The following is a 16,766-nucleotide window of genomic DNA, read 5'->3' on the forward strand; positions in this document are numbered from 1 at the left end:
AGCCCAATTCTAATAAATTATTGTTTAGCTTTTTAAATAATGCCAGCAAAATTCACTGTATTAAATTAAATAAATTACCAAACGAAAAAAGCATTAAATTAAAAAAATAAATTACCAAATTAAAAACAAAATATTTTTAGACCTATATATGCCTTTTTTTTACACAAACTTAAATTAGCCAAACTTAAACAGAGTTCAATTTCAAAAAACAAGCTTTTGAACATTTTAAAATGTTTAAATATTTTAAATCTAACACTCTTTACCTCAGATCACATTTGCTGAGCTACTTATTTGCTTTCTGGTGGCAACCTGCGATAGGTGCAACATCAGGACCAATCAGTCTTTTCAGAAGGGCAACTGTTCCTTTTTGATTGCAATTTCTCCTTTTCTGATTGCCTTTATTTGGGAATTTAAAATGACAGTAAGCTAATTTCAATTAATTATCTCAATAATCTCCCCATTTTACCAAAACTTCAGAGGAAAACAATTAGGGACATCTGGGAGGTGAATTAGCGATAAACACACATTTCTGTATGGAAACAGCTTAAGATTAATATTTCTGTTGTGATAAACTAAAACATATGTGACAAAAGTTTTTTTTTAGGCATGACGTCTTCACGCACACCAATTATATCGATAAAAGGCCATTTGAATGGAAACAGGCAGAAGACGCTAAATTTCGCAAAAAACGTTTTACACATTTTGACTTTGTCGGTAACAAATTAGTGTGAAAGGTGGACCTTTAGCTTGCTCACTGGGGGCTATAAGACTTTAAGGCATGCTTTTCTACAAAGCTGCTCTGAAACTATGACCATTGTGAAAAGTACTATTAAAATTAAAATGTTTTGAATGTTGAGTCTAATTTTTGTCAAGATTTTTTTGTTGTTTTTCCTCATAAAAATCTGCTGATAAATGCAGTACTTTTATTATTATAGATTTGCTTTATGTTGCCAGTGTCAGACACTATTGTGTCACTTAAGATTTAAAATACATTTATGTTGAATCCTCAAATAAGTTTAAGCAAAAAAATAAAACATTTTGGGCTTGTTTATGGATTGCAAAATGTAGTGTGACCTGCCTAAGCTTGATGCTGGTTTTAGCTGGTTCAGCGCTCGTCTAGCTGGTCTCCCATCCAAACAGGTGCTCAGCTGGTCCACTAAATGGTCATCTTGCCTGACTAGTTGACAAGTCCCCCAAAACCCTCTAAAACCAACAAACAGACCAGCTAAGACCTGCAAAACTAGCTTAGGCTGGTCTAAGAGTTTTTTTTTCTAATAGTGTCTTTACACAAAAAATGCTTACCCAAAGCACAGTACTTAACTACTTGTTTTCTGTGTTTTCCTGTCTCAGATATCAGATGATGATGAGCGGATGTCTGTTGGTAGCCGGGGCAGTTTGAGGGTTAGTATACCTGCAAATACTCTACCAAAAGTTTGTGTGCATTAAAATATTGGCTCCATTTGGATGATAACCCTAAAACCACCCTTATAATGGCTGAAAACAAAGTTGTAATGTTGGCTTGTCTTGGCTAGTTTAAGCTGGTCTCCTAGCCTGAACTAGCTGGTCTCCCAGATCTCAGATTTGATACCAATTGTAACCACAGAAGTGTTTGGGCGGTAGTTTAGTGATTAGGAATCTGAAGGTTGCTGGTTCACATCATGGATGGAGGTAGATTGCTTCAGAGGCACTGTCCTTGTGTGCTGTGGATTAAAAAGTGAATGTGTGAAATGACTACTAACTAACTAAACAACATCCCTTGTAAGCCATCAAAGCCTAGTTTTATTCCAAAGTATAGTTTAACCACATGAGTGAGTGTGTGTGTGTGTGTGTGTGTGTGTGTGTGTGTGTGTGTGTGTGTGTGTGTGTGTGTGTGTGTGTGTGTGTGTGTGTGTGTGTGTGTGTGTGTTAATCACAAGGGCGTAGATTCCGGGGGATATGGGGGAGGTAACCCCCAATAATAACCACCCATCCCAGTGTTCAAGCTAAATTTATGCCCATAGATTTATATATAGCTGGCATGCAGGATGTTCTCTGTGTTTGTTGATGTAGTTAACACTAAAATAATAGTATCTTGGTGTTAATACTGTATCTGAGGGATGGTTTGAACATAAGTACAGAAAGTGTTTTCCCCCATTTTTTAATAATACATTTGTTGTTAAGTTCTTCTGGCACATAAAATAAGAATAGATATTCAGGTCTTAATTGATAGTTATTTCTGTTCAAAAATGTGCACACAAATGAAACACAAAAAGAACAGTCTAATTATGTAGTTAAATGTATTGCCTATGGGCTTTACAGCGCATCTTTCTTTAAAGGAATACTTCACCCGAAAAGGATAATTCTGTCATTATGTACTCTGCCTCAAGTTCCTCCAAACCAAGTTTCTCTCTCCCATGAAACACAAAAGGTGCATTTTTAAAGAATATCCTATTCACTCTTTTCCATATAATGAGAGTAAATAGGGAGTTGGGGATTATTTTTTGTCCCCATTCACTTTCATTTTATGGAAAAAAGCTACCAGGATATTTCACGTTCCATGAGAAAAAAAAAGAAAGAAAGAAAGTCATACAGATTTGGAATGGTAAGTGTTAATAAAAATGAATTTTTATTTATGGATAAACTATTCCTTCAACTTCATTTAACATTCTATCAAATGTGTAATCACTAATTTGTTTGATTGTAAGAATCGTATCACTATCATTGCTTAAATTACTAAAGTTATGTTAAATCTTTAAATTCCAGTTTTATTGTCTGTATGTTATTTATTGATTAATGAATTAATACATATTATAAGTGAATTAATAATACATCTTTAAGTATTCTGTATGACTGCCATTTGCATCACTGCTTTATTTCTTTCATTCATTCAGCACACTTAAGCGACAATCTGTCACCTCAGCTATTTTCAAGGTTTTATTTTTTTTTCTCATTCTCACATTTTAATTTTGTCCCTCTCTGCTTACCGTAGGGCAACCACACAGATCTCTGCAGCAGTACCAGTAGTCTATCTTCAGCCAGACTACAAAATGGACGGGTCTGTCCCTCTCAAAATGCTTTTAACAATCCCTTTTTATTCCTCCTTTTATTTTTGCCTACAGAATTAGTTGCCCTGTTTTTTATTTTGCCTTGTAACCCTCTCTGCAGTTTGACCACTCCTCTTTCCACAAAATGGAATCTCACAAAAACCTTTATGCTCAGACAACTGTCAGAAGACCACAACATTAAAGTTGTAGAAGTTAAAGTCATATTCAGTATACCTTTGAGGACAGACATTCCATGAACTCTGAGGTTGTTAAATGATGGTATATGCTTCTGTAAAAGCCATTAGACAATGTGATTTCAAAATTTTTTTAAAAACAAATTTTGTTTAGTTGCCAAATTCTGAATGAAGTACAATCCTAATCCTCCAATCAGAGAAGTTGCTAATACCATGGAAACTGGCTCTGCTTCGTATTTGCATACTGTCTACCCTAAATAGTATGTAAGATTAGAATAAGTGCTTCCCATAGTGCCATGCCATATTATGTTGACAAGCAAAAGTGCCCAGTTTTGAACGCAAGTTTCAGCTAGCTACTGTAGGTAAAGTTAGCTAATGTTAGCTCGCTATCTAGCTAGCAATATACCTACTGGAAAAAAGTCCCATCTTAAACCAGCTGATCAGGTTTGTGAATTACAGAGGAGTAGGGAAACCAGCTCAACACCACCCTTTTAAAAATCTAGAGTTCTGATGAATTTGCCTCAAACTTGCCGCAGATTTACCAGTCATTATTTTCACATGCAAATGAGTTTGCGGTTCACCACAAATGTTTGCCAGAAGTTTGCAGCTCTTCACCGGTAGTGGTGAAAAAAGCTCATTTGCATGTGAAAATAACAAGTGGACTCTCGACTCTCGATTTTATGTAAGGGCAGCAAGGCCAAGCAGGCAGACAATCTAAAGACCAGTAAACCACCTTGGTTTAAGATGGATGGATGTTTGTTTTTTCGACAGGTTAATTAGTTAATATTTAATATGAATACATTTGATTATTCACAGTGCTGTATGGGATAAATAGTTTTTAAAACTAATTAATTTAGTTAGATTTTCAAAAACTCAAATCAGACGTTGTACTTATTTATCTCAACATGTTTTTTTATGGTTAAGGTCTTGTGCAGGGGTTCTCAAATTTGATGTTGTGATTCATAAAAATCGAATGTATTAAAATGTAAGAATAGGGAGATTATCTTTGCATCTGAGTAATGTGTGGTTTTGAAGAAAAGTTTGTTATGAGCATAAGTATTTTTTTCTTCCTCTCTTTCCGTCTGTCTTTAGCCCTCTGCGCTTTTTATTGAAACCGCCTGCTCAAGAAGTCACAGGGTTTGTTTCCAACACTTGTAATCTCTGTGACATTTGACCAAGCTAGAACTACATTGTCTGCATGCACTCCAACATGCAGACTGTCAGTTCATCTCTGTTTGATCTTAGTGCACTAATGGAACACATTGTGTGGGTTCAATTCATGTCATGTGAGCAGATACCCGCATGCTTTTTTGTAACCAGATACTCTGAATTTCTTTGGTTCCACATGTTTTGACAAGACGTATATATTTTGACAATAGCTCTGGCTTCCATGGCTTCATACAGTGACATCTAATGTATCATCAATGCTTTATTTAGTCAATCCATAAGTGCTCATAGTGCATTAGAGTTAATGGCTAATGTATTGTCTTGCGATAAACATGCTTCCTTTGAGCTCCTCTGAATGTAATGAGCATTTCCTCTACATAATGTGTTACTGTATGTCTCCCCTGCCTGTAAGCAGCCCTGATAGATTACATATCATGGTGATGTATCATTTTGGATAAATAAAAGGGTCATGAGAGGATCATTAGTTTTCATTTTCCTTTTAAAATGTCTGTTTTGTGCTACATTTCTGAAAGATACAGAGTGTGTGTGTGTGAGGTATAGTGTTGGGGGGTCTGCCAAAACAGCAGCTTTCCATTCTATAGGTTACTAATAATAAGTAGTTTGAGTACAGTCAAGATACACTTTTGAAAAAGTAGTTACTGTAGCTATGCTACAAGATACTAATAATAATATACTATACTAATAAAAAGCAGCTTACTACATTGAAAGTATAACAAGTAACTAACTACATTGTAGGTATCTTTTTAAACTTAAATTTAATATTTTATTTGTAATTTTTTGCAAGCAGAGCACAAATCTGGCAGAAAAAATGGGACGCTTTGATGTTTAATCCGTTATTGTGATCGGTGCCTATTTTTTGTACACTGACGAGATCTCACTAATCACGAATGCATTGCATAAAAAGGTGCCAGTGAGAGGACAGTGATAGGGAAGGTGAATAAAGAATAAAGAAAAAAAAAAGGCATTAAGAAATATTCAATGCTATCATTGATCACTTATGCAACAACAATTATTTCCCTCATGAAAAAGGTAAAACATTTGTCAAAATCACATTTAAATTGCAATAGTTACCAAAATGTGCCATATGTTTTTTTTTTTTTTTTTGCCATAATACTAGAAAACACCATAATTTATATAGCTGAGGCAGAAATATACTGATGAACAGTAGCATCTAACTAAATGCAATTTAGTTTTTTAAAATGATTGTACTAAATATTAAAATATTATTTTGTATATTGCGGCAAAAAGAAACTAAAAACTAAAAGTAAAATGGTTTGCAGTCATCTGTGTTGGGAGTCAAATGAATCGATGAATTATTATTTTTTTTTTTGCAATAATACTAGAAAACACCATAATTTATATAGCTGAGGCAGAAATATACTGATGAACAGTAGCATCTAACTAAATGCAATTTAGTTTTTTAAAATGATTGTACTAAATATTAAAATATTATTTTGTATATTGCGGCAAAAAAAACTAAAAACTAAAAGTAAAATGGTTTGCAGTCATCTGTGTTGGGAGTCAAATGAATCGATGAATTATTTTTTGAATCGGTTCATTTGAATGAAGTATGGACGGAAGGCCAAAACGTAGAGAAAAATCTGTATTTTCAAGTGTATTAGTGTGGTTGTGGCCTTAGTTACTCCCCAAATCTGGTGAGGTAAATGTGATGTTACAGTATAAGGTTTATATTGTAGTGTAGAGTGTGTGTGTGTATAGTGAAAGGTTCTGTTCTGTCTGCAGGGCTCACTGCATGAAGAGAATTCATACTCTGCCAGTAGGCGTTTCAGTGGCTCCAGCACTAGAGTCGTAAGGCCCTATCTAAACCTCTCCCTCTGGCAGGGGCACTGCCTGATACCCAATGCCAGTCTGGGCTTTTGGGGCTTGCTGCATGGTTCTGTTTTCAGACTACAGGCTTGCCTTGGTGTTGTCTGTGTCTTAAAGTCTTGAGGTCTCTCTTAGGAAGCTTTTGGAATTTAATGCAGACACATTGCCAACAGTGAGCCTGCACTGTTCCATTTTCCCACTCTTGTGTTAGGATGTCTATGGTACTGATCAGAGTGGGACTGATGGTGTATGTTTCTAGATTAATACAGCATGCAATTGATTGTTAACCAGTCTTGTTTTGATCAGTTTTTTTTCTGTCTTTTTAAAGATTATGTGTTATATTTTTGGTTGTTTACTAAAAATGGTAAATGGTCTGCACTTATATAGCACCTTTTTTTTAACCTTAGCGTTACCAAAGTGCTTTACACTGTGTCCCATTCACCCATTCACACACACACACTCACACACAATTGACCTTACTAGTTGGAAAGATTTGACTCTTCTTCGATACTAAAACCCACAAATGTTGTATGTATGTCAGTGTGTGTGCTTTGACCCACAATATGGTTCTGTGTCATTTGCTCGTCAATTCAAATATTTCTCCTCTAATGCCAAGAAACTCACTCTATTCTTTATAACATCTTCTCCTCTGTCCATATTGTTCTGTTTTTTTTGTGCCAGCCTTCAGACTACAATGTTTTTCTGGGCTCTGGTTCCAGGGCCTCTTCTAGGGCAAGTTCAGCTCGTGCCAGTCCAGTGGTGAGCATCACTTTTCCATCACTGCCCTCTTTAAAACTTTACAATAAGGTTGTATTTGTTAACATTACTTATCTACATTGGTTAACATGAACTAACAATAAACAATAGCCTACTTTAGATCACTTGTTAATCATAGTTAATGTTAATTTCAATATATTCTAATTTATAATTAAAAGTAGTATACGTTAAAGTTTGTTAATGCATTATGAACTTACATGAACTAACAATTGTATTTTCATAAATTTACATTAACTAAGATTAATACATGCTGTAAAAAATATTGTTAATTATAAGTTCATGATATATGAAACATTTACTAATGTTAATAAATACAACCTTTTGTAAAGTGTTAACACCTAGGCTGCCAGTTTTAAAGTCAACATTTTCTTCTGTTCATCTGCATTAGCCATTTTCCAACTAGAATCTTTCAATATTGTGTGTGGAATTAGCATGAATTTTGTTTGTACCTTGCTCCCTCTAGTGGATAATGCATGGAGCATAACTATGTGGTCCAATTCTAATTGACTGCGTGCGGTCTCACCACAATTCTCATGACAAGTTTTGCATCTTGATATTTCTTGAAATGAATGTGGAGTGAAATGAAGAATCTGCATGCATTTACAATAAAGCCTCTGAAAATGTGTAATTTTTCACACAGGTGGAGGAAAGGTCAGACTTCCTGGAAAAGGTCAGTAGAGTCCCATCCCCACAAGTTGTTTTAAGGTGTAAAGAATAGATACTAACATCCTAACAACAGAGGTCCTACAGACTTGAAATATCTGAGAATTTTTTAGGGATAGTTTACCCAAAAATGGAAATTCTCTAATTATTTACATTTGGCAGATACTTTTATCCAAAGCAACTTACAGAGCCCTTCTTACAGGGACAATCCCCCCAGAGCAACCTGGTGTTAAGTGCCTTGCTCAAGGACACAATGGTGGTGGCTGTGGGATTCAAACCAACAACCTTCTGATTACCAGTTTACCAGTACTTTGGTTTAGACCACTACACCACCACCACTCCTATTTAGCCTTGTGCCATCCAAGATGTGTATGACTTTCATTCTTCTAAAGAAAACAAACAAAGATGTTTAGAAGAAGATTTCAGCTCTGTAGTTCCATACAATTGTTAAATAAAAAGTTAATTTTGACCAGACATTCGAAGCTCCAAAAATCATTAAAGGCCACATAAAAAACACTCAAGTGGTTAACTCCATATCTTCAGAAACGATATGATAAGTGTGGGTGAGAAACAGATAAATATTTAAGTATTTTTTTTTTACTATAAATCTCCACTTTCACATGCTTTCACACTTTGAAAGTGAAAGTGGAGATTTATGGTGAAAAGGACTTAAATATTGATCTGTTTCTCACCCACACTTATATTGCATCTGAAGTTATGGATATAACCACTGAAGTCATATGGATTACTTTTATGTGGGCTTTATGTGATTTTTTGAGCTTCAAATGTCTGGTCACCATTCACTTGAATTGTAAGGACCAACAGAGCAGAGATATTCTTCTAAAAATCTTTACTTGTGTTTAGCAGGAGAAAGAAAGTCATAAACATCTGCGATGGCATGAGGATGAGTAAATGATGAGAGAATGTTCATTTGTGGGTGAGCAATCCCTTTAAATTGTGCTTTCCAAGAGTAATAAAAAAGTAAGGAAAATTTATAAAATCATAGAAAATCATGGAACTCTTTATATTCAATGTACTGTAATTTTTTGTAATTATGTTCTGTTCTTAAATAATTAAATATTTATATAAATATAAATATCTTAAATATATGTCATTTGTCAGTGAGATCTCCATGAAATTATTTTTAAAAAACTGTTATCCAATAATCATGAACCACTGGAAAGGTCTTGGAAATGGGTCAAAAGTGTGGGGACCCGTAACAAATACAACACAGATTTTTAATATCACAATAAAGTGATCCACCATGTGAAATAAATATTGAAACATCTTCATTAGGGTTCCAGGACAGCCTCCACCCTCTCTGCTGCAACTCTTGCATCTCTGGGTGGAGGGTCATCACGGAGAGGAAGCTGTGATACCTCGATTTCAGCTGACACTGAGGCCTCCATACGGGAAATTAAAGTAATTTTGGTGTATTCATAACATGATATGAATGTATCAATGATTGTAAACATTACTGATTGCATAGTTAATACAGGAAGAGGCTGTATAAGAATGTTTTAAGAAAAAGAACAGTTGCAATTCATGCAATTAATTCAATGTATTATGTTATTGGAATTCAGATTTGATCTTTTGATTTTGGAAAGGCTTGATTTTGAAAAAATGTTAGGCAATATGTATCAAACTGTCTGTGGACTTGTGTGTTTGTGAGTGTGCATATATTTGCATTTTCATAATTTGGTGAGTAGGAATAAACATGTGACAAGATCATCCTTTGTAATGCGTTGTCTCTCAGGACTCCCTGGTGGAGGTGGAAGAGAAGTACCGTAAGGCTATGGTGTCCAACGCTCAGCTAGACAATGAGAAGACAAATCTCATGTATCAGGTGGACACACTGAGAGAGACACTAATGGAGCTGGAGGAAATTCTGTGTGAGACACGGAGAGAGTGTGAGGAAAAAACCAGGGTAAACCACACATGACTACATCTTATTGATGCACATCAAATGTTCTTTGCAACTTAGAATGTCCAAATGTAGATAATGGCATGTTCAAATTCAGAGAGCTATCATGTAATTAGATAATTCAGTTCATAAATTTAACTATAACTGTTTTTGGCTCTCATCTTGGGAGTTGTACTACAGAATCTTAAATATCAGTTATGATGCTGGGGCCTGGGTAGCTCAGCAAGTATTGATGCTGACTACCACCCCTGGAGTCACAAGTTCAAATCCAGGGTGTGCTGAGTTACTCCAGCAACCAAACCACTCCTAAGCAACCAAATTGGCCTGGTTGCTATTGAGGGTAGAGTCATAAAGGGTAACCTCCTCGTGGTTGTGATTAGTGGTTCTTGCTCTCAATGGGGTGCATGGCAAGTTGTGCATGGATTGCAGAGGGTATCATGAGCTTCCACATGCGAAGTCTCAGCGGTGTCGTGCACAATGAGCTTTGAGATAAGATGTGTGGATTGGCAGTCTCAGAGGCGGAGGCAACTGAGACTTGTCCTTGGCCACCTGGATTGAGGTGAGTAACTGCGCCACCACGAGGACCTACTAAGTAGTGTGAATTAGGCATACCAAATTGGGAGAAAAGGGGATAAAAAATACAATAAAAAAAAAAAACAGTTATGATGGGCAGTTTCTCATTTGAATATTTGTTAGGAGTTCGAGCGAGAAAGGCATGCTCACAGTCTCCTGAAGTTCCAGATTGAAGAAATGAAGGAAATGCTGAAGCAGAGTGAAGAGTTGTTAGCGGTGAGCATTTCCTGTCACTTGTAAATGAAAAAGAGCACTCCAAACAGTGCTTTCTAGCACAGTGGTTCTCAACTGGTGTGTGTCGTGACCCAAAATCAACCAAAATGGGTCGAAGGTCTGTATTGATAAGGTGGTGTACAGCACAGAAAAAAAGTTCTAAATGCAAATAACCACAATATTGTGCAATAGTACAGCACAATATCAAGAAATCTTTGAGAAAATGCTTCCCATCTCTTTTGTTGTTGATTTCCAAGGCTGTGTCCACTCAAATTTTGCAGTATTTTTGGGGCAGTTTCTTCTGTCACTTGGTTGAAGCTAGCCAAATTAGGTTGATGCCAAGAGAGACAGTATTAGGGTGTGGTTAGGCACATGGTTAGAGATAGTACTGACTAACCAATAGGCGGAGCCCACCTGTGAGTAAGAAGTAGACCGTGCATATGTCCTGCTCTAGTCTTATTCTAATTCTTTGGGATGCCACATGTACTAATTCCCCTTTACAAATTATTGTTTTTGGAAATTGGATATTGAAACTATACCAATGCCAGTGCTGGACTTGCAAATCCAACCTCCATGTTAGATGAGTGGCCTTGTGTTCCCTAGCTGACACACACAAACGTCATGGTTACTGTTGCAACCTCCGTTCCCCGATGGAAGGAACGAGATGTTGTTTAGATTGTAGTGACACAAGGGGTCTCTTCTGAGAGCCTCGTGTACCTCTGAACTTGAGAAAAGGCCAATGTCAAGTTGGCAGACAGAATTTGCATGCCCAGCCCCGGACATACGAGTATAAGCGGGCAAGCGAATATCAGACAGGTTTTCACTTAGGAGACGAGAATAAGGTTACGGCACATTACAGTGGTAGGGATAGTGATGTGGCAAGGGGAAAACACCGTCTCGTTCCTTCCATCGGGGAACAGAGGTTACAACAGTAACCATGACATTCCCCTTCTGTCACTCACTCGATGTTGTGTCGATTGTAGTGACACAAGGGGTCCCACTTAAAAAAACGGCATGCACTAACTACATGGCTGCCGAGCCAGGTGCAAGCACGCTGTTATATACTAGAAGCAGCTGGGTCAGCTGCACGTAACCCTCCCCAACGCTCCTAATAAAAGGTGTCATATACCGCTCTTAGGTTCCAGTACCCGTACGGGAACAGCCGGCCAGCCGCACCTTTTCTCTCACTACGTTTCTTAATCAATGTATCTTAACGCTACAGATGCATCCTTTCCCGTTCCTAATCTTTCATGGGGAAAAGGCCCTGCGGAGACCACAACCTGCCAAAGCCACCCGTGGATATGGTGCGGTGGTAGATCCTGCCTGACAAGGGAGGAGTTGCTACAGACATGGCGACCGGATGGCATGATTTTACCCTTCTACGGTTTTAAATGTGACAGTAGCACACCTATATTTACCCAATCTTGCTGTCCATCTGATACCAATTTTGTGTACTTCCTACAGAACAATTAGCAGCAGAAGCTGTAGACAGTATCATTTCTTTTTGAATAAGTGAGCAGCTCCTCTTTCATTTTTTCCCCATTAATGAACTTTCTGTAGGTGTAGTGGAAGCTTCGGCCATCAGGTTTTTCAGGGAATGTGAAGTTTTCCTTTATAGGCAGTGACCCTCTGCTTACCAGATCAGTCCTTTCTGAGTCAGACAGGATAGATGACCACATCAGTGGATGTACATGCTGGGAAGTGCTCCTCGCATGCAGAGGATGGACCTTATGAAAGATGAAAATAATAATAAAAGCTAGCCATGTTAGATGTAATGCAACTGTCTGTCAAAAACAAAGGCATGGTTTGTTCACTTTTGTGGTTTATCCATATAAATATATTGATCTGGGATTGTTGAAAAATCATCATCAGCTGTAGCACTGGCACTTGGAGCAGGTGGCGTTCGTTGTGCCCCAAGTCCAAAATATTTCAACAGTGCTCCTAGGGATGTTTCATAAGAGTACATATTTGACAGAATATTTGACAGAATATGTTATTTTCTCAACACAAATTATTATACACAGCAGCATGCCATCTGTACTCCTAAAACAACAACTCTTAATCTATAACTAGCTAACTGAGGCATAATGATATTGGAATATAACAGCAAAGACCCCCAAATGGTAGACTAATGTAAATAATGTTAAGTTGTTATCAGTACAAAGTTTATGGAACAGAAGCTTATTTTTATTACAAAAAATATATACACAGGAAAGTTATTTTTACACAGAAGACAAAAACTTTAATCTAAACTTGCTAAGTAATATGTTGTACTATAATATATTAAGATGTCAAGGCTATTTACTGATGTTTAATCAAACTTTCCTAAAAAAGCAGATATGCTACAAAGGCTATGTTAACTAACTAGCCAGCTAATGTTAGCTCTTAACAGCCTAGCTACTTAACATACCTTTATCATGCTGTTTTTTCTCTTACTCAGTTTTCTTCTTTTTCCATTTCTTTGCACCAGAGGATATGTCCTTTTTTGTGACATTGCTGTTTTGCTGTCTGAATGTGCCTGCATCCTGCAGCCTTTTAACATAATATTGCATTTAATATTGCGTTTTGTATAATTACCATTGTCTATTGACAGTGTAATCACAAAAAAAAAAAAAAAAAAAAATAATGTGCTCTTGGGGGCCCCCTTGTGGCCACAGGGGCCCTAAGCAGCCGCTTAGTTCGCTTATGCCTTGGGCCGGCTCTGATTACCATTGTCCATTGACAGTATAATCACAAAAAAAAATAAAAATGTATGTGCTCTTGGGGGCCCCTGGTGGCCACCGGGGCCCTAAGCAGCCGCTTAGTTCGCTTATGCCTTGGGTCGGCTCTGTATATATATATATATATATATATATATATATATATATATATATATATATATATATATATATATATTATTTATTATATTATACTCATATTATATATATTTTTTCTGTTCAGCATTTGCATATGACAACATCATTGACATTTCACCAGGAAACTGGAGCTCACACATTCCCAAATGTCCAACAACACTTCCAGCTCCGGCCTCTGTGGGCAGTGATTTGATTTCTTATAAGCACAGACCGATTTCAGCAGCAAAACCTTTGAGATTCTGTTACTGACTTCAAAGTCTGCATATTGTTGAGCCTATCCAGTTAATGGTAATAATACTTTTCAATGTATTATAATTGATTTTAAGGACTTTTTGTTTACTTTTGTACAGTAAACATTTTTGGTACTGTGTTGTGTCATCACTTGAAGTACATTGTAAAATCTGGGTCCTGAAGCAAAGCCAGTTGAGAACCACTGTCCTAACCATCAAAAATCTTGTGTTTCTTTGTCTTTCTGGCATAGATTGATTATGTCTTATTTCTGTGCAGTTTTCTTCTCTAACATTTTCTAGTTAACATTCTTCTACCTGTCCATTTGTTTTTCCTATGCTGTCTCTCATTGGCCGGGGCTCAGCAAGCCCAACAGTCGCGTGGGAAGCAGGAGGACTATATTAAAGAGATCTCTGACCTACAAGAAACATTGGAATGGAAAGATAAAAACATTCGGGTACACTTACTTTCTGTGACTATTTTTCTTATCAAATCACATCAAAACAAGCTTCAAGATTTTAACACCTGTCTTAAATAACAACTTTTCTCTTTAATGGTTGTCTCTTTTTCAATTCCCGAAAGCCATGCTTTGCTTCTGTAACTTAAGTTAATAACTTATGAAGGAACTGAATGTTCTATACAGTCAAATAACCTTTACAGAATAACCTTAAATCTTTCCCTTCATTTGATTTTTCCCTCCCTGCTTGTTCACTTTTGTGGATGACTGCATTAAGGCATTAGAGAGGCAGAAGGAGTATTCAGACATTATCCATGATGAAGAGGATGCACTCAGGGATGAAGTTTCCCAGCTTAGGGATGCTTTAAAGGTAGAGATTTAGAAGAAATGTTGTACAGCCAGGATGTTAAAGTTATTAAATTAACCATCATTATCTCAAGATCAAAGTATGTAAAGGAAAATTATTGGATATTGACATCACATTGCATTCCTGCACAGAAACATGGCATAGTGCTGGGATCTGAGGTGACAGCCAATGGAGAGATAGCAGACGGGGTAATTGATGGGCATACTGATGTGGAAATAGTCTCCCGATTGAATCAAGATGCTCGCACTCCCACCATGAGTGGAGACAGCTTGTTAGGTAAGTCAAGAGTTTTCCATTAATGCTTTTACTGTCAATAAATCTAATCAGCTAATGCAACTAAATTATAGTAACTAAATTATAATAATAGTATGTAGATTTCTAGCATTTTGATTTTATGATATTTTCTTGCTGTATATTTGGAATATGAGATATTGACATATGACATAATATATTTTTTGTTTGCACTACCCTTTTGAGAACAAAACTGCCTACTGATTTTGATTAAATGCTGCTTGTTCATAACTTCTCTTTACATACACAAATTTCAATTTTATGATGAGTTTACCTAACCCTAACAAAATGAATCACATCTGATGGCATCTCTGTTAAAATTCTTTCTCCACTAATCAGCCTTTAATTCATTCAGAAATAAACACTGCAATTTGCTTAGCAAAAGTAATGACAATTCAATAATTCTCAGTTTAAATGGAATCTTAATTATGATTCGCTCTTTCAATCTAATCAAAAAGGTATTTTCAATCTGGCCTCTTATCTCAATCCCAATAATGTTACAGACAAAGTTCCAGAACTGCAGAAAAACCCAAGTACAGAGACAGAGATCCCATAAAACTATGGGAACAATGAAGCGTAAAAATCGGTTAAATGAAGAAACACAAGTGAAGCAAGATTTCACTGTCTACACCCCCCAAACACAAGAGAATGCAAGAGAGGGGACCACAGGCTTTGAGGCACAGAAACAGAAGTGTTCACTAGCTGATGTGGTCAGTTCAGTGGTAGGTTCTTGTTTGAAGGAACACAAAAGGCTTCAGGATGATTCATATTCAGATGGAGCTCTGACATTGCCCTGTGGAATAAGGGATCAGTCAATTCAAGGACAAGTTCTCCAGAAAACAGGGTTCAACGTGTCAGAGAATGAAGTTGAACTTCAAAGTCCAGAATGTAAGTTGTTCTCAGCAACTGAACAAGCTTGAGTCATGATGGAAAACTCACAAAAGCTTGATATCCCCCTTACTCAATCAGAGGAATGCATAGTCCAAACAAAATGTTGTCCATCTGAGGATGAAGTCTGGACATTTAGTACACAAGTTGTAAAAGAAACACCTTTGAATGATGGAATTAAGACACAGAGGACACTTAATTCAAAACAAGGTGAAACGGCCCCAGATGAATCAGAAATGGCAGCATTTAGAAAATGGTCAATGTGTGCGAGGAGGATTCTGATTTAGAATATTCTGAAAATTACAAGTCCAAGTGTACTGATTGCCTATTTAACTCCTCACATGCAAAGTGCCCTCCAATTAATGTTGAAGAGCCTGTAACTGTGATTGTGAACATGTCGGAGAATAAAGGAAATGTTGATTCAAGCCAGAAACTTCTCAAAATATGATAATGAAACCATTAAAACCTAAGAGTCATATAACATCTGCAATGACAGAATTTAAACAGGATAACAGGCAATAAGACAATGGGAAAAGCATAGGAATCATTGCTGCCATGAAAACTTCTCAAGATCACATGTTTGAAGCTAAAGACTCTAATGACGTGAGTATTTTTAATACAACAGGAGGCAATGGAGCACAGTCCCAGAAATGGTGAGAGACAGAGGTTGAGCCAGAGTGTGAACAGGAAGACTCATTTAGTATGCCAGTAGAGTACAAGGGCTTAGTATTCCTTCTCGATAGTTGTCAGGAAGCTGTTGCTTGGGATGGCTGCTCATTTAGAGCTGGATAGATGTATAGGTGTAACTGTTGTTGTGAGAGGACTGAGTATAGAAAATGAAACACAGCCTTACTTTATGACCAAGCTTAAGATCGAGAGGCTCTTTAGCTGCTTTGTGTCATCATTTTAAGAGACCTTTAAGAGAGTTTTGATTTGCTGATGCTTATGAAAATCCTTTTGATTTCTTTGTCAAGAACTTTCCAATGTTGCAATTTTAATTAAATTTTTTTTAATGCAAATTAATTCTTTTTTTTTATTCTGAAAAAAACAATGTTAATGAAAAAAAATTACTTGTCCAGAGTGTTTCAAATCCTGTGAACTCAAAACTTTCTATTTGTGATTACTGTACTTGTCGCCATAAATAAAAAGCAAATGGCAAAACTGTTTGTCGTAAGGTAATTGTACAATATTGCACAACATAATTGTACAATGTTCTCATCAATGGACTTTACAAGGGTAATATCTACTATATATTTTTTTTTATATAATATTAAACCCATGCACATTTTACTATTGAT

At 36.5% G+C, this 16,766-nt stretch overlaps 1 protein-coding gene across 4 annotated transcripts in view; it reads left to right on the plus strand.

The window, feature by feature from the left end:
* The window catches only part of LOC127647099 (leucine-rich repeat flightless-interacting protein 2-like), a 67,778-nt gene that overhangs the window by 32,437 nt on the left and 18,575 nt on the right, over nucleotides 1-16,766 (plus strand). Inside the window, exons 6-17 of one of the 4 annotated variants that reach the window (XM_052131196.1) lie at nucleotides 1,351-1,401; nucleotides 2,969-3,034; nucleotides 4,310-4,354; nucleotides 6,149-6,214; nucleotides 6,914-6,991; nucleotides 7,650-7,679; nucleotides 8,969-9,094; nucleotides 9,429-9,599; nucleotides 10,293-10,385; nucleotides 13,830-13,922; nucleotides 14,200-14,292; nucleotides 14,421-14,565. In XM_052131196.1, coding sequence (XP_051987156.1) covers nucleotides 1,351-1,401; nucleotides 2,969-3,034; nucleotides 4,310-4,354; nucleotides 6,149-6,214; nucleotides 6,914-6,991; nucleotides 7,650-7,679; nucleotides 8,969-9,094; nucleotides 9,429-9,599; nucleotides 10,293-10,385; nucleotides 13,830-13,922; nucleotides 14,200-14,292; nucleotides 14,421-14,565 — 1,057 coding nt within the window. The remainder of the gene's footprint in view (nucleotides 1-1,350; nucleotides 1,402-2,968; nucleotides 3,035-4,309; nucleotides 4,355-6,148; nucleotides 6,215-6,913; nucleotides 6,992-7,649; nucleotides 7,680-8,968; nucleotides 9,095-9,428; nucleotides 9,600-10,292; nucleotides 10,386-13,829; nucleotides 13,923-14,199; nucleotides 14,293-14,420; nucleotides 14,566-16,766) is intronic. The other 3 variants (XM_052131193.1, XM_052131194.1, XM_052131195.1) reach the window with 3 other exon arrangements.

This window comes from Xyrauchen texanus, chromosome 7 (genome assembly GCF_025860055.1).
Source record: "Xyrauchen texanus isolate HMW12.3.18 chromosome 7, RBS_HiC_50CHRs, whole genome shotgun sequence".
Lineage (NCBI taxonomy): Eukaryota > Metazoa > Chordata > Actinopteri > Cypriniformes > Catostomidae > Xyrauchen > Xyrauchen texanus.